We start from the raw sequence: 25,741 nt of genomic DNA on the forward strand, positions 1-25,741 counted from the left end.
GAATCAGAGTCAGAAGGCCAATTCACTGGGACGAAAGGTAGATGGACACTGAGAGAGAAGACAAGGGAATAAGGAACAGATGAGGGAAGGACAAGAGGAGTAGGTTATCAGTACTTACCGTTCTTGCATTCACTCTTGGCTGAAAATAAAAGAAAGAAATAAAAAACTCATTCCAAGTGAAAACACAATGTCAGCTAGGACGGAGAACAGAAATGGGTCCCTTTTCCTGTGGAGCACACGGGGACCCATGTCTGTGAAAGCAGGAACCCTGAGGATCCAAAGGACACCTCACCCATCAGAGTCAGTGCTGTTCTCCCTCCTCTGTCCCTTGTGCACAGGAAACTAAGTCAGGAAAGAAAGTGAGGAGGGTGTTAGGTGAGAAATGCTGGGATGTGCAATAATAAGCGTTCCCCTGTTACTGGACTATCACCATTTTCAGATAAAGAACAAAGGAATTCACAAACGAGACAGGGATCCAGCAGTGATGGGAATTGTACAGGAGAGGCCCCATCCAACAAAGCTGTTCTTGTTGTACTTGTCATAGGAAGTCGGCTCTGTATATTCAAGAGATATATTCCTAAACACCATTACCAAGGAAATAAAATATATAATTGAAATTGAAATTAGAAAAAGAGAACATGAAGCTTTGAATAACTTTTCTTTGGAGACATTGTGGTCAATATTTTACTGTGTCCTTCATGTAAGAAATACAGAAAAGAGATATATTACTTTTGAACTTTCCTGAAGATATGAAATCCTTCTGCAAATTGTTTTTTATGCAGTTTATCATTTGATAACTGTGTCAACAATAATGGAAAAGAAACTGGTATGGTTGGATATTTTTAAAGGCTAAAAATATATAAAATATATTTTTTTCTTTTTTTTTATAAAATATTAAGGTACCTTGGAACACCTGGGTCCTATGATCAAGGACAGTGGAAGAGGGACGCCCCACTCTGTCACATCTGATCAGTGAATGATACAAGGTATTTATCATGACACAGGCTTTGAAAGATAATGGACAGAGAAAAATGTGAAAAATTTTAGAGTCCTTCCTCTTAAAGATTTGGAGAAGTATCAATTGCATAGTAATGGGCCCTCAAACATGGAATACTTGACAGAGGACCCAAGTTTAGATATTTTCAAGAAAAACATCTCTCTCTCTCTCTCATATATATATATATATTTCTATAATATATGTATATATTAGAAATCATGTATCTGTCAGACCAACACCCTTCATTTCACTAATGTCTTAATGAAACTGAAAATTTTCTGCAAGACGGAAGGAGTCAGTGTTTTCAGGGAAATAATTGTGTCGAATGTAAAAGGAAGGAATGGGAAAGGAGGGAAGGGAGGAAACAGAAATGAACAGAGTCCCAAATGTGAGAAGTGCTGTCTCAGCATCAGGGTGGGTGTGGACAGTAGACATCTAGGAGGAGGACAGGTCAATGGACGGCACTTGGATTAAAAGGCTGAAAATATCAAAGAGAGAAAGAAACCAGATGTTTTAAAACATATCAAGAGTAAAAGAATATAAAAAATTTTACCTAATATTTTCTTTAATTCCTCTGTAAAAAAAAAAACAAAAAAAAGAGAAAGAATCAATGTCAATTTTATGGGCAAAAAACAAAAAGAATTCAAAGTTATTGATAAATTCATATTTAAAGTGAACCCTACCACATTTCAGAACACACACACATGCACACACATCTCACATACAACCCCCCACACCCCACACACAATGGCTCAGAGCTCCCTTTTGTCCAGAGGTATTTATTCTACAGTAATAAAAAGAAAGAAAATTGAATTAATTTAGAAAAAAAAAATGTAAATTTAAAAAAATATTTTTTTTGGTGGTTAATTAAAAAATATTTTTTAAAAGGATTTTATTAACCCTGGCCAATGGCTCAGTGGAGTGTTGGGCCAGCCTGTGAATGTCCTCCTGGGTGGACCCCCTGTCAGGGCACAAAGAGCAGTGAAGGTCGGCTTCTCTTCAGACCCCTGTCCGTCTCTCCCTCTTCCTCGTGCTCAGCCAGTGGCTGGACTGGATCCCGTATCCCCCGGGCTCTGAGGACGGCTCAGTTGGTCTGAGCACATCAGCTTCAGGGGCTAAAAATAGCTCGGTGGATTCAAGCATCAGCCACAGACACAGGGTGCTTGGTGGGATCCTGGTTGGGGCGCATGCGGGAGTCTGTCTCACTGTCTCCCATCCTCACATAAACATAAAAAAGAAAGATTTTTTTAACTGATTTTACACACAGAGGAGCTGGGGTGGGGCAGGTAGAAACGAGGCATTTCTTCTTTTTCTGTGTGTGTGTGTGTGTGTGTGTGTGTGTGTGTATTTTTTCTGAAGTTGGAAACAGGGAGGCAGCCAGACAGACCCCCACATGCGCCCAACCGGAATACACCCAGCATGCCCAACAGGGGGCGATGCTCTGCCCATCTGGGCGCCGCTCTGTTGCAACCAGAGCTATTCCAGTACCGGAGGCAGAGGCCATAGAGCTGTCCTCAGCGCCCAGGCCAACTTTGCTCCAATGGAGTATTGGCTGCGGGAGGGGAAGAGAGAGACAGAGAGGAAGGAGAGGGGGAGGGGCGGAGAAACAGACGGGTGCTTCTCCTGTGTGCCCAGGCCGGGAATCGAACCCAGGACTCCTGCATGCCAGGCCGACGCTCTACCAGTAAGCCAACCGGCCAGGGCCAAAACAAGGCATTATAACTCAAACTACTTCACTGTAGTTGTTCCCTTCCTGTCATATGTGCCTTGACCGGGTTAGTCCTGGATTTCAAACACGTGACCTCAGATTCCAGGTCGAGCTCCATCCACTGCACCACCACAGGCCAGGATAACAATATTCTTGATTTTTTAAAAATATATTTGTTCCAGTTACTCAGTTTCTTAGCTTTAGTATGGTTATCGGATGCTTTTAAATATATCAGTCTCAAAATCAGGGTGGGCAGTGGATTCTATGAGGACAGGCCAGTGGAAGGCACTTGGATATAAAAGGCAGGAAATGTCAGAGAGAAATAACCCAGATGTTTTCAGGTGGATCAAGAGTAAAGGGATATCAGATATTCTGCCTAAACTTTCATGAACTACATATGAAAAAAAAAAAAAAGAAAGAGAACAGTGTGGATTTCATGGGAAAGACTCACAAAGACAAATGAAATTTACTAATAATTTCATATTTAATACTTTACCAGGTTTCACATAAACACACACACACACACACACACACACACACACACACACATTATTCTCCAGACATATGCTACAATTAATAAAATGGGGAACATAGAGATGAAATGTCATAAAATTTTAGGAATTTGAGTTTTGTGGTTACTTTGTAAACTATTGTAGTCCTTTTTAACAGTATTTAGGCTCCTATTACTCAGTTGGTTGGCTTTAGTATGGTCATCAGCTGCATTTATTTATTAAATTAAAAATTTTCACATACAGTTGACACACAATATTCTACTAATTTCGGTCTCCAGCACAGTGACTAGTCACCTAATTCACTTATGATTAGTAGGACTCCCTGATCAGTAGGACCCATCTGACACCACACAGTCATCACAGTGTCACTGCCTCTACGCCCCGTGCTGTGCTACACGAGCCGTGACTATTTTGTGTCTCCCACTTCATACTTCATAATTCCTTCATTTTTACACTCAGCCACCCAACCCTCTGCCCACCTGGCCATCATGAACCTGATCTTTGTGTGGGTTTGGTTCTGTTTTGGTTCTTTGGTTATTTTGTTTTTAGATTCCACATAGAACTGAAACCATATGGTATTTGTCTTTCTCTGCCTGACTCTAGCTCCATCCATGCTGTTGCAAGTAATAAGATTTTATTTTCTTTTATGGCTGATATCATTCCCTTGTATATACATCTTCTTTATCCAAATATCTATTGCGGGACACTTAGGTTGCATTCTTGTATTGGCTATTTTTATAAATAATGCTGAAATAATTATATTTTTTTTGGATAACTATCTGTATATGGGATTGTTAAGCCATGTGATAAGTCTATTTAAAATTTGTTTGAGAATCTTCTACACTGCATTCCAGAGTGTTTGCACCAATGTGCAATCCTGGTGACAGTACATAAGGGTTCTGTTTTCTTCACATCTTTGCCAACACTTTTTGTTGATTCTCATTGTGGTATTAATTTGTATTTCTGTGATGACTGATGACACTGAACATGTTTCCATATTTCTATTAGCCTTTTGTGTGTTCTCTTCAAAGAAATATCTATCAAGGTCATCAGCCCATTTTTAATTGTATTGTGTTTTGTGTGTGTTAAGTTGTGTGTGTTCTTTATACTTTTTGGATATTAACTCCTTACTGGATGTATGATTGGAGAATATCTTCTCCCATTCAATACACCATGTTTTGTTTTGTTAATGGTTTCTTTTGCTAAGCAAAACACTTTTAGTTTGATGTAGTCCTATGTATTTATTTATTATTTTGGTTGATCAGACACAACCAAAAATTATTCCTAAAATCTTGTCAATGAGTTTACTACCTGTGTTTTCTTCTTGGGGTTTTATGTTTTGGGGTCTTACATATAACTTTTTAATCCATTTTGAATTTATTCCTGTATATTATATATGAAGGTGGTCTAGTTTTATATTTTTCATGTATTTGCCCAGTTTTCCCAACACCATTTACTAAATGGCCCAACTTTACCATTTTGTATATTCTTTTCTTGTCAAATATAATTGACCATAAAGGTGGGCTTTTATTTCTGGGTTCTCTATAATGCTCCATCGATCTATGTGTCTGTTTTTATGCTAGTACCATGCTCTTTGGATCAAACAGTCTTTTAGTATAGCTTGATATCAGGTAGTGTAATAATTCTAACTTTCTTCTTCTTTCTCAAGATGGATTGCTTTGATATTTTGGGTTCTTTGTGGTTCCACATAAATTTTTAGATTATTCATTCTAGTTCTGTGAAAGAGACACTGGTGTTTTGTTAGTGATGGCATGGAATATGTAGATTGCTGTGGGAATATGAATATTTTAACACTATTGATTCTTCCTATCTGTGATAATAGTTTATGCTTTCATTTATTATTATGTCTTCTAATTTTTCAAATACATGTGTTTTACCTCCTTTGCTAAATTTATTTCTACATATTTTATTTTTAAATGCAATTGTAAATGAGATTATTTTTTAAATTTCCCTTTCTGACAGTAGGTTAAGGGTGTTTAAAAGTGTAACTAATTTCTGAATATTGATTTTGTTCTTGCTACTCTACTGAATTCATTTCTAAGTTCTAATAGATTTTTGATGAACTCTTTAGGGTTCTCATTATATAGTATCATGTCATCTGCAAATAATAAAAGTTTTATTCTACTTCTGTTTGAAAGGATTTTATTTCTTTTTCTTTTTTTTAACTGCTGTGCCTAAGACTTGGGATACTCTCTTGAATAAAAGTGGTAAAAATGGACATCCTGTCTTGTTCCTGATCAACAGAAAAATGTTTTTAGTTTCTCAATGTTGAGTGTCACATTAGATGTGAGGTTAACATAGATTGCCTTTATTATGTTGATGTATCTTCTCTTTACTTCCAGTTCTCTGAAGTTTCTATAAGAAATGAATTTTAGATTTTGCCATATGTTTTTCTACATCTGTTTTTATGAGCATATGATTTTTATCCTTCATTTTGTTTATTTGGTATGTCATGTTAATTAATTTGTATCTATCGAACCAACCTTGTATACCTGAAATAAATCCCACTTGACGACAGTGTATGAACTTTTAAATGTATTGCTGAATTTGGTTTACTAGTATTTTACTGAGGATATTTGCATCTATGTTCATCAAAGATATTGACCTATCATTTAAAACTAATGACTTTGTTTGGTTTTGGTGTCAAGATAATCCTGGCTATGTAAAATAAGCTTGGGAGCTTTTTCTGTTAGTTTTCTGAGAAGGATAGGTGTTAATTCTTCTTTGAATGTTTGGTAAAATTCACCTGTGAAGCCATCTGGTCCAGGACTTTGTTTGTTGGTAGGTTTTTGATTACTGATTCAATGTAGTTAGTAGTAATCAGTCTGTTGGTAATTTTTGATTTTTTTGATTTAGTTTTGTAAGGTTGTATATTCTCTAAAATTTATCTAATCCATTTCTTCCAGATTGTCCATTTATGGCATTATATCATAATTGTTCATATTTTCTTGTAATCTTTTGCATTTCTGTGGTAGCAGTTGTCACTTCTCCGCTTCCATTTCTGATTTTACTTATTTGAGTCTTCTCTCTTTCTCTCCCTTTCTTTTTGATAAGTCTGGTTAAAGATTTATAAATTTTGGCTGTCATCCTGAAGACCCTCATGCTGAAGAGGGACTGGGGACGGTGGCTGTAGCACTGGGCCTGACAGTTGAATAAAATGTTTACGACTGATGCTTTCCAAGCAAACCCAGAGCGTATGGGCACCAGCTTCAGAGCATCCCCACTTCATTTACCTGAGTCTTTCAAACTGACTTACCTTGTTTTATGTATATCCACAAGAAACGATATGGAAAAAATTTATTTTGGGTTCCATCCAGAAACTTATTATAGAAACATTATGTTTTTAGCCAACTATGAAGCAGATACTTGCTAACATAAGTTTTCTATTTTCTAATAATGAATGACTGCCTCAGGCTTCAATGAGCTTCCCATCACTGGGAGTGTATTTCTTCTTTAAAAAGCTGCATATAAGCACTTATCAGGGTCACTGCAGAGGGGATTTTTACCCTGGGTAGGAGATTCCGACAGCCTCTCAGGTCCATTCTGATTCAATATCTATTACTCTAAGAAAAAAGATTTATAAATTTTGTTTACCTTTTCAAAGAATTTGATCTTGATTTCATTTTTAGAGTCTATTTTATTTATTTCTGCTCTGATCTTTTTCTTTATTTCTTTTAATAATTTTGGGCTTTGTTTACTGTTCTTTTACTATATTTTTATTTATTTATTTTTAATAATTTTATTTTTTTAATGGTTGTACTACTTTACATTCCCACCAACAGTGAATGAGGGTTCCTTTTTCTCCACAACCTCTCCAACACTTCCTATTACAAGTCTTGTTGATAATAGCTAATCTAACAGGTGTGAGGTGCTATCTCATTGTAGTTTTGATTTGCATTTCTCTAATAACTAATGAAGATAAGCATGTTTTCATATATCTGTTGGCCATTTGTATTTCTTCCTGGGAGAAGTGTCTGTTCCCTTCCTCTCCCCATTTTTTATTGGATTGTTTGTTTGTTTGTTGTTGAGTTTTATGAGTTCTTTGTATATTTTGGATATTAGGTGTTTATCTCAGCTGTTGTTTGAAAATATCACTTCCCATTTAGCTGGCTATCTGTTTATTTTGTTGTCAGTTTCTCTGGCTGAGCAAAAACTTCTTAGTCTGATGTAGTTCCATTCATTTATCTTTGCCTTCACTTCTCTTGCCTTTGGAGTCAAATTCATAAAATGCTTTTATAACCAAGGTCCATGAGTTTAGTATCTATGTCTTCTTCTATGTACTTTATTGTTTCAGGTCTTATATTTAGGTCTTTGATCCATTTTGAATTAATTTTAGTACAGGGGGACAAACTGTAGTCGAGTTTTATTCTTTTGCATGTGGCTTTCCAGTTTTCCCAGCACCATTTGTTGAAGAGGCTTTCTTTTCTCCATTGTGTGTCATTGGCCCCTTTATCAAAAATTATTTGACTATATATATGTGATTTTATATCGGGACTTTCTATTCTGTTCCATTGGTCTGAGTGTCTATTTTTCTGCCAATATCATGCTGTTTTGATTGTCGTGGCTCTATAATATAGTTTGAAGTCAGGTATTGTAATGCCCCCAGCTTCATTCTTTTTCCTTAGGGTTGCTTTGGATATTTGGGGTTTGGTTTTTGTTTTTTTGTTGGGTTTTGTTTGTTTGTTTGTTTGTTTTTTACAGGGACAAAGAGAGAGTCAGAGAGAGGGATAGACAGGAATAGACAGACAGGAATGGAGAGATGAGAAGCATCAATCATTAGTTTTCCGTTGCGACACCTTAATTGTTCATTGATTGCTTTCTCATATGTGCCTTGACTCAGGCCTTCAGCAGACTGAGTAACCCCTTCCTCGAGCCAACAACCTTAGGTAAAGCTGGTGACCTTTAGCTCAAACCAGATGAGCCCACACTGAAGCTGGCGGCCTCAGGGTGATCTCGAACCTGGGTCCTTTGCATCCCAGTCTGACACTTTATCCACTGTGCCACCACCTGTTCAGGCTATTTGGGGTTTTTTATATTTCCCTTATAAATCTGATGATTTTTTGTTCCATTTCTTTAAAAAATGTCATTGAAATTTTGATTGGAATTTCATTAAATTTCTATATTGCTTTGGGTAATATGGCCATTTTGATTATATTTATTCTTCCTATCCACAAACAAGGAATATTTTTCCATCTCACTGTATCTTTTTTGATTTCACTTAACAATGCTTTGTAGTTTTCATTATATAGGTCCTTTATATTCTTTGTTATGTTTATTCCTAGGTATTTTTGTTGTTGTTGCAATTGTGAAGGAGATTATTTTTTTGAGTTCGTTTTCTAATGTTTCATTGTTGGCATATAGAAAGGCTATGGACTTTTGTATATTAATTTTGTATCCTGCCACCTTACCGTATTGGTTTATTGTTTCTAGTAATCTTTTTGTGGAGTCTTTGGGGTTTTTGATGTATAAGATCATATCATCTGCAAAAAGTGATATCTTTACTTCTTCTTTTCCAATATGGATGCCTTTTATTTCTTTCTCTTGTCTGATTGCTCTGACTAGAACTTCTAGCACCATGTTAAATAAGAGTGGAGAGAGTGGACAACCCTGTCTTGTTCCTGATTTAAGGGGGAAAGTTCCCAGTTTTATGCCATTTAATATGATGTTGGCTGATGGTTTATCATATATGGCCTTTATCATGTTGAGATATTTTCCTTCTATACATATTTTGTTGAGTGTCTTAAACATAAAGTTGTGTTGTATTTTAGAATTGACCATATGTTGGGCCACAAAAATAACATCAGCAAATTCAGAAAAATTGAAATTGTACCAAGCATATTTTCTGATCATAAAGCCTTGAAACTAAAATTCAACTGCATAAAAGAGAGAGAAAAACCCACAAAAATGTGAAAACTAAACAACATACTTTTAAAAAATGAATGGGTCAAAGAATAAATAAGCACAGCAATCAAAAGATGTATACAGACAAATGAAAATGACAATATGACATATCAGAATCTCTGGGATGCAGCAAAAACAGTAATAAGAGGGAAATTCATATCACTTCAGGCCCATATGAACAAACAAGAGAGAGCCCAAGTAAACCCCTTAACTTATACTAGTGAATTCTATCAAACATTCAAAGATGTATACAGACAAATGAAAATGACAATATGACATATCAGAATCTCTGGGATGCAGCAAAAACAGTAATAAGAGGGAAATTCATATCACTTCAGGCCCATATGAACAAACAAGAGAGAGCCCAAGTAAACCCCTTAACTTATACTAGTGAATTCTATCAAACATTCAAAGAAGACTTGGTTCCTATTCTACTCAAAGTCTTCCAAAAAATTGAAGAAGAAGCAATACTTCCAAACTCATTTTATGAGGCCAACATAACCCCCATACCAAAACCTGGCAAAGATGGCACAAAAAAAGAAAACTACAGACCAATATCTCTAATGAATACAGATGTTAAAATACTAAACAAAATACTAAGAAATCAAATACAACAACATATTAAAAAAATAATACAACATGATCAAGTGGGATTCATCCCAGAACCTCAAGGATGGTTCAACATACGTAAAACGGTTAACGTAATACACCACATCAACAAAACAAAGAACAAAATCCACATGATCTTATCAATAGATGTATTTGTTTTTAAATATGAAATAAATCTTTTGTAGACACTATATGTGTAGGTCTTGTTTTCTTACCTACTCAGCTACCCACTGTCTTTTGAATGTAGTATTTAAATCATTTACATTTAAAGTGGTTATTGATAATATATAGTTTTTGTATCTCATTATTTATATTTATATTCTTATTTTCTTCTCCTGAAGGAAGTCCTTCTAATATTTGTTTTAATTCTGGTTTGGCATTACTAAACACCTTCAACTTTTATTTGTTTGGTAAGCTCTTAATGTCATCTTCAATTTTAAATGCTATCCTTGTTGGATAAAGTAGTCTTGGTTGTAGGTCTGTGCTTTGCATCACTTTGAATATTTCAATGCAATCTTATCTGGCTGAAATGTTTATACTGAGAAATCAATTGAAAGACTTAGGGAGCTTCCTTGTAGGTAGCTGTTTTCTCTTGCAGCTTTTAAGATTCTTTCTTTTTCTTGAACCTTTGCCATTTGAATTATTATGCATCTTGGTGTGGGCCTCTTTGGGTTCTTTTTGTTTGGAACTTTCTGCAGTTACTGGACTTACACATCCATTTCTTTTCCAAAGTTAGGGAAGGTTTCAATCATTATTTCTTCAAAGAGTTTCTCCATCCTTTATTCCGTGTTTTCTCCTTCTAGTACCCCTGTGATGTGAACATTCTTATTCCTGATGTTGTCCCATAGGTCTGTAAACTATGCTAATGTTTTAGAGCTTTTTTTTTTCTTTGATGTTAAAATTAGATAATTTTTGCTACATAGCCTTGCAAATCCTCTATTTTTCTCTTTACTGTTGATTCATTTTAGTGTGATATAGTCTTTATTTCTGTTTTTTGTGTTTATTGTTTTTATTTTTTATTCTCACTATTTCTTTCTTAGTAATGCTAACTAAGTTCCTTGAGCATCTTTTAAACTAGTGTATTGAATTCTACATCTGGTAGATCGCTAGCCTCCAAGTTGTTCTTATATATTTTCATTTAAAATATGTTTATGTTTTTATATAAGAGTTCACATTTAATATCATATTATATTTGTTTAAGGTGCACAGCATCCTATTTAGACATTAATATAACTTATGAAGTGATCTTCCGAGATAATTAATTTCCAAAGAGATTTTAATAATGTCTGAAATTCCTACTAGAAATAGCACCTCAGAATAAGGTTGTCCTCACTGTGGTATGTGGAATTGCCAGATAGCTCTCTGCCTCAGCACCTTTTTAAAAAACAATTGAATTTATTGTGGTTACATTGGTTAATAAAATTTTGTAGATTTACAGCATACTGTTCTATAATAATCATCTGTATATTGCATTGTGTGTTCAACACCTGAAGTCTAGTCTCTTTCTGTTACCATTTATTACTCGTTCACCCTCGTCTACCTGCCCCTACTAACCTTTTTCTCAGTAATCACCATACAATTGTCTGTGTCTATGAGTTTGCTTTTGATTTTTTTTTAAATCCCTTCATCTATTTTACCCAGCCCCCAATCATCATCCTGAAAACTTTCAGTCTATTCTCTGTATTTATGAGTGTGTTTCCTTTGGTTTTTTATTTTATTTTTTTTTTCCCATTTTTCTGAAGCTGGAAACAGGGAGAGACAGTCAGACAGACTCCCGCATGCGCCCAACCGGGATCCACCCGGCACGCCCACCAGGGGCAACGCTCTACCCACCAGGGGGTGATGCTCTGCCCATCCTGGGCGTCGCCATGTTGTGACCAGAGCCACTCTAGCGCCTGGGGCAGAGGCCACAGAGCCATCCCTAGCGCCCAGGCCATCTTTGCTCCAATGGAGCCTTGGCTGCGGGAGGGGAAGAGAGAGACAGAGAGGGAAAGCGCGGCGGAGGGGTGGAGAAGCAAATGGGCACTTCTCCTGTGTGCCCTGGCCGGGAATCGAACCCGGGTCCTCCGCACGCTAGGCCGACGCTCTCCCGCTGAGCCAACCGGCCAGGGCCGGTTTTTTATTTTTTAAATTAGATTCCATATATTATTGAAATTATAAAATAGTTGGATTTCTCTGGCTTATTTCACCTAGAATAATACCCTCTAAGTCAACTCATCCTTTTAAAAGAAATGAGATATCCTTCCTTATTTTTTTATTATTTAATTATTTATTTTTTAAAATAACTGAATAGCATTCCATTCCGTAATTGTACCACAGCCTTTTTATCCACTCATTTGCTGACAGGTTTGCCTCCATTTTGTTTAGTTTGTTTTGAGTTTTATTCTATCCTCATTCTTTTATTTGAGACGTTTCAGTTTCTGGTCATTTTGGCTAGCCTTCTCTATTGTTTCTATGTATCAGGTAGATCTGCTACATCTTCCAGTATTAGAAGGGTGAGGTAATATATTTTGTAGGTGTTGTGTGTAGCCCTGTGGTTTAATCTACCTGATCACATGACTGGATATTCTAAGAGTACAATAGTATGGGTTTGTGTCCCCTTTTATTGACCTGGGGACCTAAGTGCTGTTGGTTCCTTAGTGGATAATGTTGATCATCAAGAGGAATGGCTGTGAGTGTGGACAGTGATCAGGGTGTACAAGCTGTTGTGAAGAGGCAGATTCCAAAGAGCAGGATTTTACCTACTGAGCTCAAATATCTCTGGAGTCCACTCTTGGATTTGTCACTTGTGGGACTAATTGAGGGTGCTCTGTGGTGGTTTGAAACTGTCAATTGAGTTTATTGAGTCTGAGGCCTCTTGGGAAGGGCTCTGGTCCAGCCAGGATCAGCCATTGTTTGTTATGGACCAGGAGTTACCTGGTAGGAGAAACAAAGTGATTATTGGTTGGTAGCTGATACACTGTGTCTGTGGGCTTGTGGGAGTCCACACTGTGAAATCCGTCTTGCTGCCACCAGTACCAAACTTGGGGTCACTCAGCAAGAGGGCACCCTGAGGCCTCCCACTCCATGCTGGCTTCTTGTAAGGCTCAGCATCTGAAACAAGCCTCAGGTAGTGTCAGTCACCAGAATGAGTTGAATAGTGTTTATTAGGTTAATGCATTCAGATTGGACCATGTTGAGGGATGATGTTTTTTCTCCCATGTGCCCGAACTGTGCAACCATTCTGGTGTTTGGCTTGTGCCCACCCATGAGTGGCATCAGTCGGAGGAGAGTCACTAACCCCTCATTGCTGACTCCCTGAGGTCCCACAGAACTGCTGAGTCTGCAGGCTCCAGGTGAGGAGCAGCTGAACTTGGCATACCCTGACACTTTTGATTAGTGCCTCAGATTGATCGATGGTGCCCACTTCAATCTATATACAAATAGTGAACACCATTCACACCTAACTGTTGACTGTAAATGAGTCTTTCTTATGCAACTGGCACATTACCTGACACTCTTACAGAGGCCTAGACGATGAGCAGCAGGCAGGAAGCTACAGGTCTTGGGGACCTTGGACATTATGCTGTTTTTCCCAGACCTGGTATTTGTGTCATCCTGCCTTGAAGTGTAGCTTAGCCTGTCCCATGAAAACTCAACCAAGCACAAGCAGCTACTAACTGTGATTTTCTTTGTAGGTCCTAACAGGTAGCTCAGGGAAGGTCATAAACAAGCAGTACCTGACACTAACCTGTATTGAAGTCCCTTCCAAGAATCGCCAGTACCTCAAAACCTGGTATCTGACTTCAGATCATAAACATGACCAATCAGCTCTACAGGCAGCACCCCCAAAAGGAGATTTTGGCATGCACCCGACCATTCAAGGGTGAATTCTGCCCCATGGGGTCAACCCCCATAGAAAAGCTCATGTTTGGTAGTAGGAGTCACTCCTCACACACAGTCAGCCTGAGAGCCAACATCACCTAGAGTGAAGTCAACAACAATTAAGACTCAACCACAAGAAGGATCACATGAACCACACAGGAGACACTTGGAAGATCTAGCTCAGAGAATCAAGGATACTGCACTACAGAGCACTACAAAATAGAAAGAAGACTTCCTGATTAGAGAAAATCATCACCAATATTTCATTTCCAAGGAGTTAATATTCAAAATATGTAAAGAACTCCTATGACTCAACACCGAAAAGCCAAATAACTCTCCCTGAAAGGGGCAGAAGGCCTGAATAGACACCCCTCCAAGAGGACATACAGATGGCATAGACATAGAGAAGACGCTCAGTGTCACTAATCATCTGAGAAATGCAAGTCAAAACCCTAATGAAAGAGGGTCAAAAATACAGTGATGGAAAATAATTTTACTTTGGGTGATGGGAACACAGCACAACCAATAGTTCAGATGTTATAGAAATGTTTACCTGAGACCTATGTACTCTTAACTGATCAATGTCACCCAATTAAATTTAATTTTCTAAGTAATAAAATTGTAATGAGATTTCAACTCACACCTGTCAGAGGAGCTATCATCAATAAATCATCAAAAACAAGTGCTGGCGAGGCTGTGGAGAAAGGGCACCCCTGTGCACTGAGGTGGAAATGCAGACTAGTGCAGCCACTGTGGGAAAGAGTGTGAAGCAGACTCAAGAATTAAAAATGGAACTGCCTATAGCCAGAGATTCTACTTCTGGGAAGATACCTGAAAAATTCCCACCCTATAATTCAGAAGGATATAAGCACGTGTATGTTCACTGCAGCATCATATACAACTGACAAAATATTGAGGCAACCCAAGTGCCCCTCGATCGATGAGTAGGTAAAAATATTGTGGTGCAAATACACAGTAGAATATTACTTAATCATAAAAAAATAAAATCCTACCATTTGCAACAGCATGGACGGCCTAAGTGTATAAGTCAGTGAAAGAAAGATAACTACCACATGGTTTCACGTATATGTGGAATCTAAAGAACAAAATGAACAATAATGGAAACAGACTCGTCAACACACAGAACAGACTGATGAACACCATGGGGACTGGAGGAGAGGGTGAGGTGACAAAGGTGATGGGAATAAGAACACTAATTGGTATTTCCAAAATAGTCAACGGGATGTGAAACATAATGAATATAGTCAACAATATTGTAATAACTACAGTGCCAGGTGGGTCCTTGAAATATTGTGGGGAACACTTTGTAAAATATAAGATTTTCTAATTGCTGTTTCTTACACATAAAATTAATGCAAAATACTATTAAATGCAATCTGGAATTGAAAAAAAATATTAAAAACAAATTACCTATTTATCTTGTTAGAAATTGAGTAATACTGTCAATATGTTGAGAGCAAACTGAAAATTATAAAAACTTATGAAGACTAACATGAGTATATTTAATATAAGTAAGTGAATTAAACAAGACATCTACTTATTAGACAAATATTTTCATTTTTTAAAAGTCACTCACTAAACTGCACATAAATTTTATTTAAGATGTTTAAAGTTTTATTTAGCTTGACCTATTCCAGAGTATGCCTGTTTTTCAAGGATAATTAACAATAAAACATTTACTAGTTGTATTTCTAAATCACCAATAAAACTCAGTGGCCTAAAATAACACACATGTATTATCTAGTAGTTTCTGTGAATCAGGGATATGATATAAGCCTCAGGGCTTTTCATGAGGCTGAAATCATGGAGTTATTCACTACCGGGACCTTTGTTAGGGAAGGCTTCTGAGCTCACTGACATGGCTACAGGCAGAGTTTTCACAGAATGACTCTTGGTTGAGGGCCTCAGTTCCCAGCTAGCTGTATGGTTTTCCTCAGCTTGGCAACTAGCTTTTCCGAGGATAGTAAGGTAGAGATTCTGCTAGCAAAACAAATATCAACAACTTTTGTAACTTCAATGCTATCTCTTCAGACTTCAGATTAAAGGCAATTAGTCACGGAGAGAGATCATGAAGAGGCAAAGATCACCGGGGACCAGGTGAAAACTTAAATTTAAGATAAAATTTGCTTCTAATTCTCACATCTTCCTGCTTTTCAGTAGTAACAACTTTAACAACAAAAATATCATTTTAACTTCTAAATATTGTCAAACATAGACTATTATGCATTCAATGGGAATACCATATGCAAGAAAAGCCTTCTGTTATTATTTTATCTTCACTGTTTTTCCTAAACAAGTAACACCTCAAGTCAAGATTGCTGTTACTATTTTCCTATTCTCCTTGCCCGTCTCGTTCTCTTGGCTTTGGCATAACACATTGCCTTTCATTTTTGGCATCTTACCTTTGTCTTTGCAAATTTTTATGCAACGTATGTAAAATAAAGATATAATTAATATAAGTATTCCAATGATGATTCCAAGCACAGTTATTATAATATGATCTTTTGCACACTTTTCTGAAAAACAAAAACAGAGTGTAGACATGTATAGTTAGACTCAAGGTTCATTCTCAGTCTTCTCTCACCCCAACAGAGCCCCTTATAGTTTTATGCCCCCTTCTAGGTAGGTTTGAGTGTGTGTCTATTCAAAAGGTAGAAACCTGTGTGTGAACACCAAGTGTTTTCAAAATACTACACTGCTTGCTATAGGAATACATAGGAACACACAATTTCCGTGCTAAGAAAATTTCACTAAAGTTGCATTATGCAGTTGAATCTCCAGGGATTCTCTTCCCTAAAAGGTCAGGTGCTGCCACAAAATAATCACTAATAAATGGTTGGTTAATTTAATTTAACCATAGAGTACTGTAGTAAAGAAGGGATTCTGTAGAGATCTTTTATGGGACAACTTGATCCACCCAGAGTCAGAAGAAAAATGAAACCAAATATTCAAACAACTTAAATAGAAAACTACCAGTGAATATAACATACACAGAAAAAAAATAATTCTTTTAGTATGAAGGAGAAATACAGACTTGCAGATATAAAGAAACTGAGGGAATTTATCACCAGGTAACTTCTATTGCCAGAAATACTCAAGGGGGTTATTAAACTTAAAAAACAAAAAGGTCCCAATACGAGAAGTACTATCACCAATATACTCACAGCATTAACAGGGATAATTTGTGACAACAGAAACATAAAAGGAGAAGGAGCGAAGGTATGAACTCACAAAGGAGGCTGGAGATCAGATTCTTTCAAAAGAAAAAGGACTAGTGTATAGATAAAACCTTTTTATCATATATTTAATGGAAACCATGCACACACAAAAACTCAAAACTCAAACATACACCTTAGAAAAAGAGGAAACAGAGGGAGTATGGAATACCACCAAACAAAACCAACAGACAGAAACACAAAGGACTAGAAACAACAAAGGCACCGAACTACTACAAAACACAAGATTAAAAGGCGTAGGAACCCTCACACCTCAACAATTACCAACATGTCAACAGACTGAGTTCAAGAATAATGAGCAGCGAGTAGCAGATTAGATAAAAAAACAAAATCCAGTCATATGCTGTCTTCAGGAGACACATCTAAGCTGCCAAGACAAAGTTAGAGTTAAATGAAACGGTGGTGTATGATTCTTTAAGCAAATAATATCCATAGAAAAGCAGGTATAGCCATACTTGTGTCTGACAAAACAGATCTCAAGACAGCAAATGTAACAGGAAACAAAAATGGAACGTAACAAGAAACAAAAAAGTTTATAATGATAAAAGAACATTACATCACAAAGACATGACACTTCTTTTATTTTTGACTTTTCTGACAGAGACAGAGAGAAGGAGAGATAGGGACAGACAGACAGGAAGGGAGAGAGATGAGAAGCATCAATTTTTTGTTGCAGCACTTTAGTTGTTCATGTTTGCTTTCCAATATGTGCCTAGACCATGGGGCTACAGCAGACCGAGTAACCCTTTGCTTGAGCCAGCAACCTTGGGTCCAAGTTGGTGAACTTTGCTCAAACCAGATGAACCCGCACTCAAGCTGGCGACCTCGGGGTTTTAAACCTGGGTCCTCAGTGTCCCAGACTGACACTCTATCCACTGTGATGCCGCCTGATCAAGTGACATGGCACTTCTTAATATAATGTACTGAATTAGAGAACACAGAAATAAGCCACCTATTTACAGAGCTTAAGGGAGAAACAGACAAGATCATATCATTAATCTTCATTACAGTTCATATAGATCAGTTCTAATTCTGCATAATTAATCCACTCAGTTAAACATCTCATTAAAATTGATAATCCATTATGTATTTAAAATTAAAATAACCACCACATTTTGCAAAGGCTTCTTTCCCACAAACTAAGTATCTTTCATTTATTTAAACAATTTTCCTGAATAGGAATTTGGTAACCCGGCAAATTCTGAGACTCTCACTTCATGTGCTCACCAACACTGATTTTCAGGGTTAACTCAGGTTTGTTGTGAACACTGAGTGATGGGATGTTAGAAGGAGATTATAAGAGCCCTTCTGTAGAAATTACTTTCTTTATAGACATATCACAAACCTCTAATAAAACCAGCAGCATCAGAATGAGCTGGTATGACATCCTCTGAGGTGTATTTATAATAGTTCCAAATTTCTAACTTACACTTTCCTTTCTCTTCCTTGAGAATCATGGTACCTGATTACTGAGGTACGGATCCTTTGTGCAGGAAGGATCTTGGAAATGAATTTGTTCAGAATATCAAACTTGCAGAAGAAACAAACTCGGTCTAAAAGTCTTCCTGGCTCTGATCAGATGTTCTGCGCCACAAATACCCAGTTGTTCGACTTCAGCCATTTTTAAACTTACCATTTTCTCTGGGATTCTCAGAGGTGACTTGATAAACCAAAAGTGCTCCTACGACTAGAAGTGCAGCTATCATGATCTTCTGTAAATTAGTCGTACGATGTAAAATATAACATTTCTTGTTGACTCTCATATAGTTTAAAACAGTATTTGCCTTCACTTCCTTCCTGCAAGCAAACAGAATCAAGACCCAGATCAGTTTCCTCAGGAGAAGTGACCTCCATCACTTTCTAGGAGGCAGGAGAGACTGGCGTCTGGGCGTGGCCCACGGTGGGGAACTGAGGACAGGTTTAGGATGGGCGGAGCCTCTCTCCGGGGTCAGGGATGGGCTTTGACCAAGGTCACCTCCCCTGGCAGCAGCACCCCGAGAAGTGGAGGACGCCCTGTCTGTCACAGGCCTGCTCTCACCCCCAAGTTTCTTCCTGAGGGCAGTGTGAGAAGGTGTAAAGTGTAAGGAAGATTCTGGATCATTAGAAGATCTGTCTGAGTGAATTTCTGATGGGGTCTGGGAGAGAGACTGCATTCCAGAAGGGGGCACAGGGGAAAGAGACTCAGAGTGTTCTTACCCGACAGAAAGTGAAAGCCACTGATGGGAAGAGAACTGAGGGGAGCCGGGATGATACAGGACAGAGAGGGGACCCAGAACCTAAAGCGATCCAGCCAGACACGTTCTTGGGACCAGAAAAAGATTACAGTCTCGTGTTTAAGACAGAGAGGATTAGAGCTTTTCTAGAAGAATCTGTAAGGTTTTCTAAAGACAGAAATAAGTTAGAACAACAGCAGTCAAATTATGAAGGTTAAATATGCTAAATTTAGGCCCTTTCCTCTCAATTCTACATTGTCTCTACTGACACTTTATGTTTTACACACACACACACACACACACACACACTACTCTTCCTCACCATAATAAAATTTTCTGTTTAGATTTACCTGGCTGAGCCATCAACAGAAATGTATCCGTTTCTGAGGGTCATAGGACATCTTTCTCCTGTGAAGCCTCTTCTGAAACACGGAAGCCCACAGCCTAGAAGCTTCGCTCAGAGGTCCGGAAGTCTCCTCCCTGAGCGGTCCCAGCGGGGATGTGAGAGGAGTTCCCGGATGTGGAGAGCAGCTGGGGACTGCAGACTGCACTTTGTTCCCTCATTCCTGTGATGGTGATAGAGACCTCACCTGGCCATAAAGCCACGTGTAGGATCTAGATATCAGTGCTGTGCTCATATAGACACACACACACACACTCACACACTCACACACATCTAGAGAAAGACTGTCTTTCTGCCTGATTTTGTTTCTTTTACTATTATTTTCAAGATGATAGGCTACAGTAGGGATTTACATGAAACGTTCTCATACCAAATTCCCAGATCTATGTATTCATCATGTTCAGAGTAAGGACTGCGTGTACAAACTACCTCTACCACGTTTTGCAATCTAGACTTGTTCATCGTATAGTTTATAGGAAATACACCCAGGATGCTGAGGGGAGCTGTTTCCTTTGACATCTCAGCCCCACAGATGCTCACAGAGTGTCTGTGCACAAAGCTGGTGCAGATACTCACAGTCTTCAAGAGTCTGCTCTCAGGACACTCTGGGCACTCAATGCCCACAGCACTGAGTTAGAATTCTATCGGTGGCTCCGGGCAGGAAATCAGGGCCACCGCCTTTCATTAATTGTTATGTCACTTGCACTCAGTTTAACCTCTTAGCACATAAACTAAACCCTACGGATCATAATCTGAATTTACTAAGAACCTGTTGATTGATCTCTTGATTCTTATGATTTGACCCCTGACTGAGGTCCCACTGGCCCTTGGGGCTCTCGGTCCCCTACACTGACGTCAGCATCACACACTTGTTTGGTCTTAGAGCAGTTTGTTCCATGTTTCAGAGAACCCTCCATGTATTGTCCCCCCTCTCAGGATGGAAATTTGAGTGATTTGTGAGAGAAGTTCCCAAACCATCCTGCTGGAGCTCTAAGCTGCTCAGGGGACCCCGGCCCCACGGACTGAGATGGGGGTGATTCTCCACCTTGAACCTACGGAGCCGAGAAAGGTCAACAGTGATGGAGGCGGTTCTGGGGCCTCTGCCCTGGGCACCCCGACCTTGCTCGGTACAGAGAACGGCTTCTGCTCCGCACTTAAGACTGCATCTCACTCAGACATTCCAAGTCTTGTGAAACTGTCCTGAAATCACACTTTGGGGCACTTTTCTGAAGATGTTTCTTTTCACACTGCAGAGTTTGTGGTCATGCTGCCTTCAGGGTGGGCTCCATGGTCCCCCCTCTAGGTTTCAGACCTGCTGTGAGTCACCCCAGTGCTCCGCGGGGCAGGGCGGGGTTCATGCATGAGTTCTCCAGTGCACTGTGCTCTTTTAAATCCTATTTCCAACAATAAAATTAAATCACATATAAAATCAAGGAGTAATGATTTGTCTTTAGTAATTCTCAATGAATAATGCCCTAACAGCAATCTTGTTTTAAATTTGAAGTTTATACTGTTCACATCGTGTGAAATGGTAAAAATACAGTAAATGCATTTAGAACAAATGAGCAGGTGAATCCATGAATTTCATTTACATATATTTGTTGTTTTTATCACTGTATTGTTATATGCATATTTCATATATATATATATATATTTAGCGTGACATAATATGAGAAAGAGAGGGACAGAGAGGGACAGACAGACATGAAGGGAAAGAGATGAGAAGCATCAGTTTTTCTTTGTGGCACCTTAGTTGTTCATTGATTGCTTTCACATATGTGCCTTGATGGGAGGGAGGGCTCCAACAGAGTGAGTGACCCCTTGCTTAAGTTTGTGACCTTGGACTCAAGCCAGTGACCTTGGGTTTAAGCTAACAACCTTTGGGCTCAAACCAGCAACTATGAGGTTATGTATATGATCCCACACACATGCCAGTGATCCCGTGTTCTAGCTCGTAAATCAGAGCTCAAGTCGGGAACCTTGGAGTTTCAAACCTGGGTCCCCTCTGCCTGACCTGTGGTGGCGCAGTGGATAAAGCGTCAACCTAGAAATGCTGAGGTCGCCGATTCGAAACCCTGGGCTTGCCTGGTCAAGGCACATATGGGAATTGATGCTTCCTGCTCCTCCACCCCTTCTCTCTCTCTCTCTCTCTCTCTCTCTCTCTCCTCTCTCTCTCTCCCTCTCTCTCTCCTTTCTAAGATGAATAAATAAAATAAAAATCAAATTTAAAAAAAAGGTAACATTTAAAAAAAAAAAACCTGGGTCCCCAGGCTGAAGCTCTCTCCACTGCACCACTGCCTGCTCATGCTGTCACATATATTTTTAAAGTTAAGTCGCATGGAATAATCCATATATCTCCTTTTCCTAAAGTTTACTAATTTTTCCATCTCTATTTTCTCTCTGTGAATGATCTGCTGAGAATATGAAGGATCCTGTCTTTCTGTCATTCTCTCTTTGTTTACTCCGTCCTTGGTATATTGTTGATATTTGCACACACTGCTTTAGATAATGTGAGATGGTCACGCACATGTTTTTATTTGCCGGGAAAGAGTGATCAGAGCAATAAATTTCCACAACCTACTGTTACGAACCAGCGCGACTGGTATTTTCAGGTCCCAAGCAAAAACGGTGTGGAATTAAGAAAACAGACTTAAAGAATTCAAGAATTAAAAGATGGGGTCGGAAGGGATCTGCAATTACTGGTAGCAGAAAGAGACCGCCCTAGCAGAGACAGGCCACGCCCAAAGACTTCATCTTTCTTTATTTTATAGGGCAAAGTGGGCTATTAGCAAATCAATGACTTTTGTGATTACACTTTCCAAGGCAACCCAAAAATTCCACCAAGCGCAGAAAACCCCAACCATATGTAAACATCCTAACTTTACACAAAGAACAAACTTGCCTCGGTCTTTCTGAGGAACATGGGGGGTTGTAAGGCCAGGAGCCATGGCTGTCACTATCAAAGCAGCCGCCTGGCCCATGCAGGTTCCCATTGGATTCGGGCAGATGGTAAAGAAACGGCGGAGTCGGAGGATGGTGGGCCATCCTATTTATTGGTGTCTCACCAAGACAGGCAAACCACAAAAGAAGACAAGGGAAAAGCAGAAAACCAGCTTTTCCCATGAAGGGCAAGGGATCAGGGAAGCCCCTGCAATCGTGATAGCAGGAACTGAGTGAGCAAGCTCCTGGTCTGTCCCACTTTATAGTGTAGAAAACCAAAATCCCTTAATCCAATATACAAACAAGGAAGTCTCTGATACAAAGTCACTTATCCAAGGCATAATTGGATTCCTCATGAGAGTGCACCACCCAGATCATACAATCAGTCAAGGGTGTGGGGAAAAGCTTAGTCCTAAAACCAAACCTTAGGCTACAACGACCTGGCCTGCTTATAGCCTGTCCCCCACACCCAATATAAGTCACAAGCGAGCAAACATATATATCATATTCACAAACTTATTTGACCAACAGGGGTAGAAGGAGCATCACAGCTATAGTGGAGGTGTGGGGAAGGGCTTAGCCTTTTGCAACCTAATCAGACAAGAGAGGTGTGTGTGTGTGTGTGGGGGGGGGGGGTGTTGGCAGACTGTCAGCTTACAGCCAGTTCCCCACACCTTTGTCCTCCAGAAATCCAAACTCTAAAAACCCTGTTAATTTTTCAACCCCTGAGAACCAACAACTTAGTAAAGATATCAGTATAATTGGTTAACCTTTGTTACATGGTCCACAGGGCTGAGAAATCAGAGATATTGTTTTTATTGCTGAGAGAGTATTTTGATTTAGACAATTTTTTATGTGTTTTAGTGTTGAAAACTGAGAAAATCTTTAAGGTTCAGTAAAATAAAGATAAGGTATTGGGACATTTCAGAGCTAAAGCCATGACAAAGACGGCACACAAGCACAGTTAGAGAGAAGGAGAGTTGAAAAGAATCTGACAAATGAATGGGCAGGTCAGAGGGACTTTCAGAAAGTCCCAATGGTGACAAACCCAGATCACTGATTTACTGAGAGGTAACAATGCAACTGGGACAATTTCTGTGATTTTCCTGCATAGACAACACAGTTTCTCACACTCTTTCATCCTCCTCGACACTCAGACTCGTCCTTCTTCTCCGGAGCCCACAGTTCCCTCTCCCCTCTGCTCTCGGGGTCTCCCGCCCAGGTTTTCAGGGCTTGTCCTCAGGAATTATTCACTCTCCACCAGATCAGTCCTTATGCAGATTAACTGAATCAACTCACAACTGTGGCCTCATCCTTCTATCCACGGATTTGACGGTGGTCTTCTGTTGTGAGCTCTTCTCCTCCCTGTCATCTGTCCTGCCGTCTCTCCTGCTGTCCTCAGGACTGGGTGCCCACATCCCTCTGTCCCTCCTCAGCACAGTCACCTCAGGGGACACCTTTTCTCCTGCACCTTCTGGCTCTCACTCTGTCTCTCCTCTCTACATGCATATATGTTTTGCTATCTTCCCATTAAAAACAGAAGAAAATAGATAAAATAAAGAGAAGCATAAACTAAATTCCTTCCTTTATTCTCTGATAGAATCTGTCATATATTTCTTCCCTATAAACCAGTATTTCTCTGAAAGAATGGTCTGCCTTCAGCCTCCTCACTTTCCGAATGTCCGTCCTCTCTGCAGCCCCGTCCGTCTGCTGAACGTGCTCAGCTCGGTCCTGCGTGCTCTGCTGCCTGTGTCTCAGCCTTGAACGTGCACAGCACTGACACACAGACACTCTCGTCCTGTAGATTTCCAGGACACGGTGCTCTTGTAGCTCCAGGGTCTGCATGGGCCAGTCACTGGTCCTGCTCTCAGCCCTGTCCTCACCCTGCTCCCCCCCTGTCCCTCTGTCCTAGGCTTTCATGCTGTCCCTTCCTGCTCTGTCCCCTGTGACTCTATCGATAGACTCACCCCGTCTCCTGCTTCAGTGATCACTGATATGAATGTGTTCCAGGCCTTTCTCCTGACTTCTGACCGATACATGGGTCTCCCTCCACAATGTCTCCCTGGGGTCAATCTGCTTGTACCCCAAGGTCAGCACATGCAAAGCTGAATTCATCGTTTGCTCCTTAAATGTCCTTCTGAGGCTGTGATTTTATTCTCAGAATTCCACATTGTTCATTCATAGTATATTTCACACTTTCCATTTTTACTGCTAATGGTTATTTAGAGGGACAATTTTATAAAAGGAATTTTTTTTGTTTTTACTTAAAAATTTTTTAATGGAGATAATGTTTTCACTATCATTTCAGAGGGGGGTTGTTGCTGGGCATACAGGCAGCTCTGCTGGGTACTGTGGTCCTGTCTACCCAGCCTGACACTTACACAGCCATGAAGGTGTCCACACTCATGTTCCTACAGGTTTCATCTCCTGCTGTGGAGAAGAATATATTTCAAAGCTGGCAAACTTGTATTCGCTGAAGGCTCCTTTATTCTAGGAAGATTTGTTCATTTTTCTGTGCACCTGAGAATACCGGAAATTACTCTGCCCCCCTCTCCTCCCCTCCTACCTCAGCCTCCTCCTGCAGTGTCCCCACACTCTGTCCCCACAGGGTCCCTCTCTGGAGTTGTGCCCCTTGCACTTACTGGTAAACATGGGGGTGAGGGGGCTGGGAGAGGGGCTTGTGTCACCTCATCTAGTTCATCAGTCAGTGTCACTCCCTCAGGGTCTTTACTTTTTAAACATATGATTCTTTTTCAGTTTCTTTATTTTTCAAGTTGTTGGATCAAGACTATAATTGTGGTGTACACATCACATTCAACTTTAAAAAGCAATTCAACTGCTGCATTCATACAGTTTCAAAAAGTAGATTTTCTTCTTTTTCACAGTGTGTAGCATTCCCCTGTGTAGATGCCCTTCAGCTCTTTCATCTGCTCATCTCCTGACGGGCACTTGGGCTGCTTCCACAGCTTGACTGTTGTAAATAACGCTGCAGTAAACATAGGGTGGATATATATTCTTGCATAAGAGTTTTAGGTTTCTTCGGGTATATTCCCAAGACTGTAATTACTGGATCATGAATATACTGGAGATTAATATGCAAGTGAAATAAGCCAGTCAGAGAAAGATTAGTACCATATGATTTCATCTACACGTGAAAACTAATGAACAAAGTCAACTAGTGAAGAAAGTATAAGCAGACTCACAGGTGCAGCGAACAGACTCACAGCTGCCAGAGTGAAGAGGGCTTGGGAGGGCTGAGTGACAAAGGTGGAGGGATTAAGCAAAACACCCCTGTAAAAGTCACAGACACAGACAA

General features: G+C 39.3%; 3 protein-coding genes across 8 annotated transcripts in view; all 3 read right to left on the bottom strand.

Moving 5' to 3' along the window:
- Positions 1-19,589, bottom strand: part of LOC136387783 (butyrophilin subfamily 1 member A1-like) — a 41,842-nt gene extending 22,253 nt beyond the window's left edge. Inside the window, exons 1-5 of one of the 4 annotated variants that reach the window (XM_066359819.1) lie at positions 19,433-19,589; positions 18,503-18,666; positions 16,036-16,149; positions 1,551-1,571; positions 119-139 (exon numbers count right to left, since the gene is read on the bottom strand). In XM_066359819.1, coding sequence (XP_066215916.1) covers positions 119-139; positions 1,551-1,571; positions 16,036-16,149; positions 18,503-18,666; positions 19,433-19,476 — 364 coding nt within the window. In that variant the 5' untranslated portion in view covers positions 19,477-19,589. The remainder of the gene's footprint in view (positions 1-118; positions 140-1,550; positions 1,572-16,035; positions 16,150-18,502; positions 18,667-19,432) is intronic. The other 3 variants (XM_066359820.1, XM_066359821.1, XM_066359822.1) reach the window with 3 other exon arrangements.
- The window catches only part of LOC136387785 (butyrophilin subfamily 1 member A1-like), a 253,376-nt gene that overhangs the window by 193,181 nt on the left and 34,454 nt on the right, over positions 1-25,741 (bottom strand). The gene's annotated exons all lie outside the window — the stretch shown is intronic.
- The window catches only part of LOC136387786 (butyrophilin subfamily 1 member A1-like), a 66,151-nt gene that overhangs the window by 22,645 nt on the left and 17,765 nt on the right, over positions 1-25,741 (bottom strand). The window lies entirely within an intron of this gene.

This window comes from Saccopteryx leptura, chromosome 1, assembly GCF_036850995.1.
Source record: "Saccopteryx leptura isolate mSacLep1 chromosome 1, mSacLep1_pri_phased_curated, whole genome shotgun sequence".
Lineage (NCBI taxonomy): Eukaryota > Metazoa > Chordata > Mammalia > Chiroptera > Emballonuridae > Saccopteryx > Saccopteryx leptura.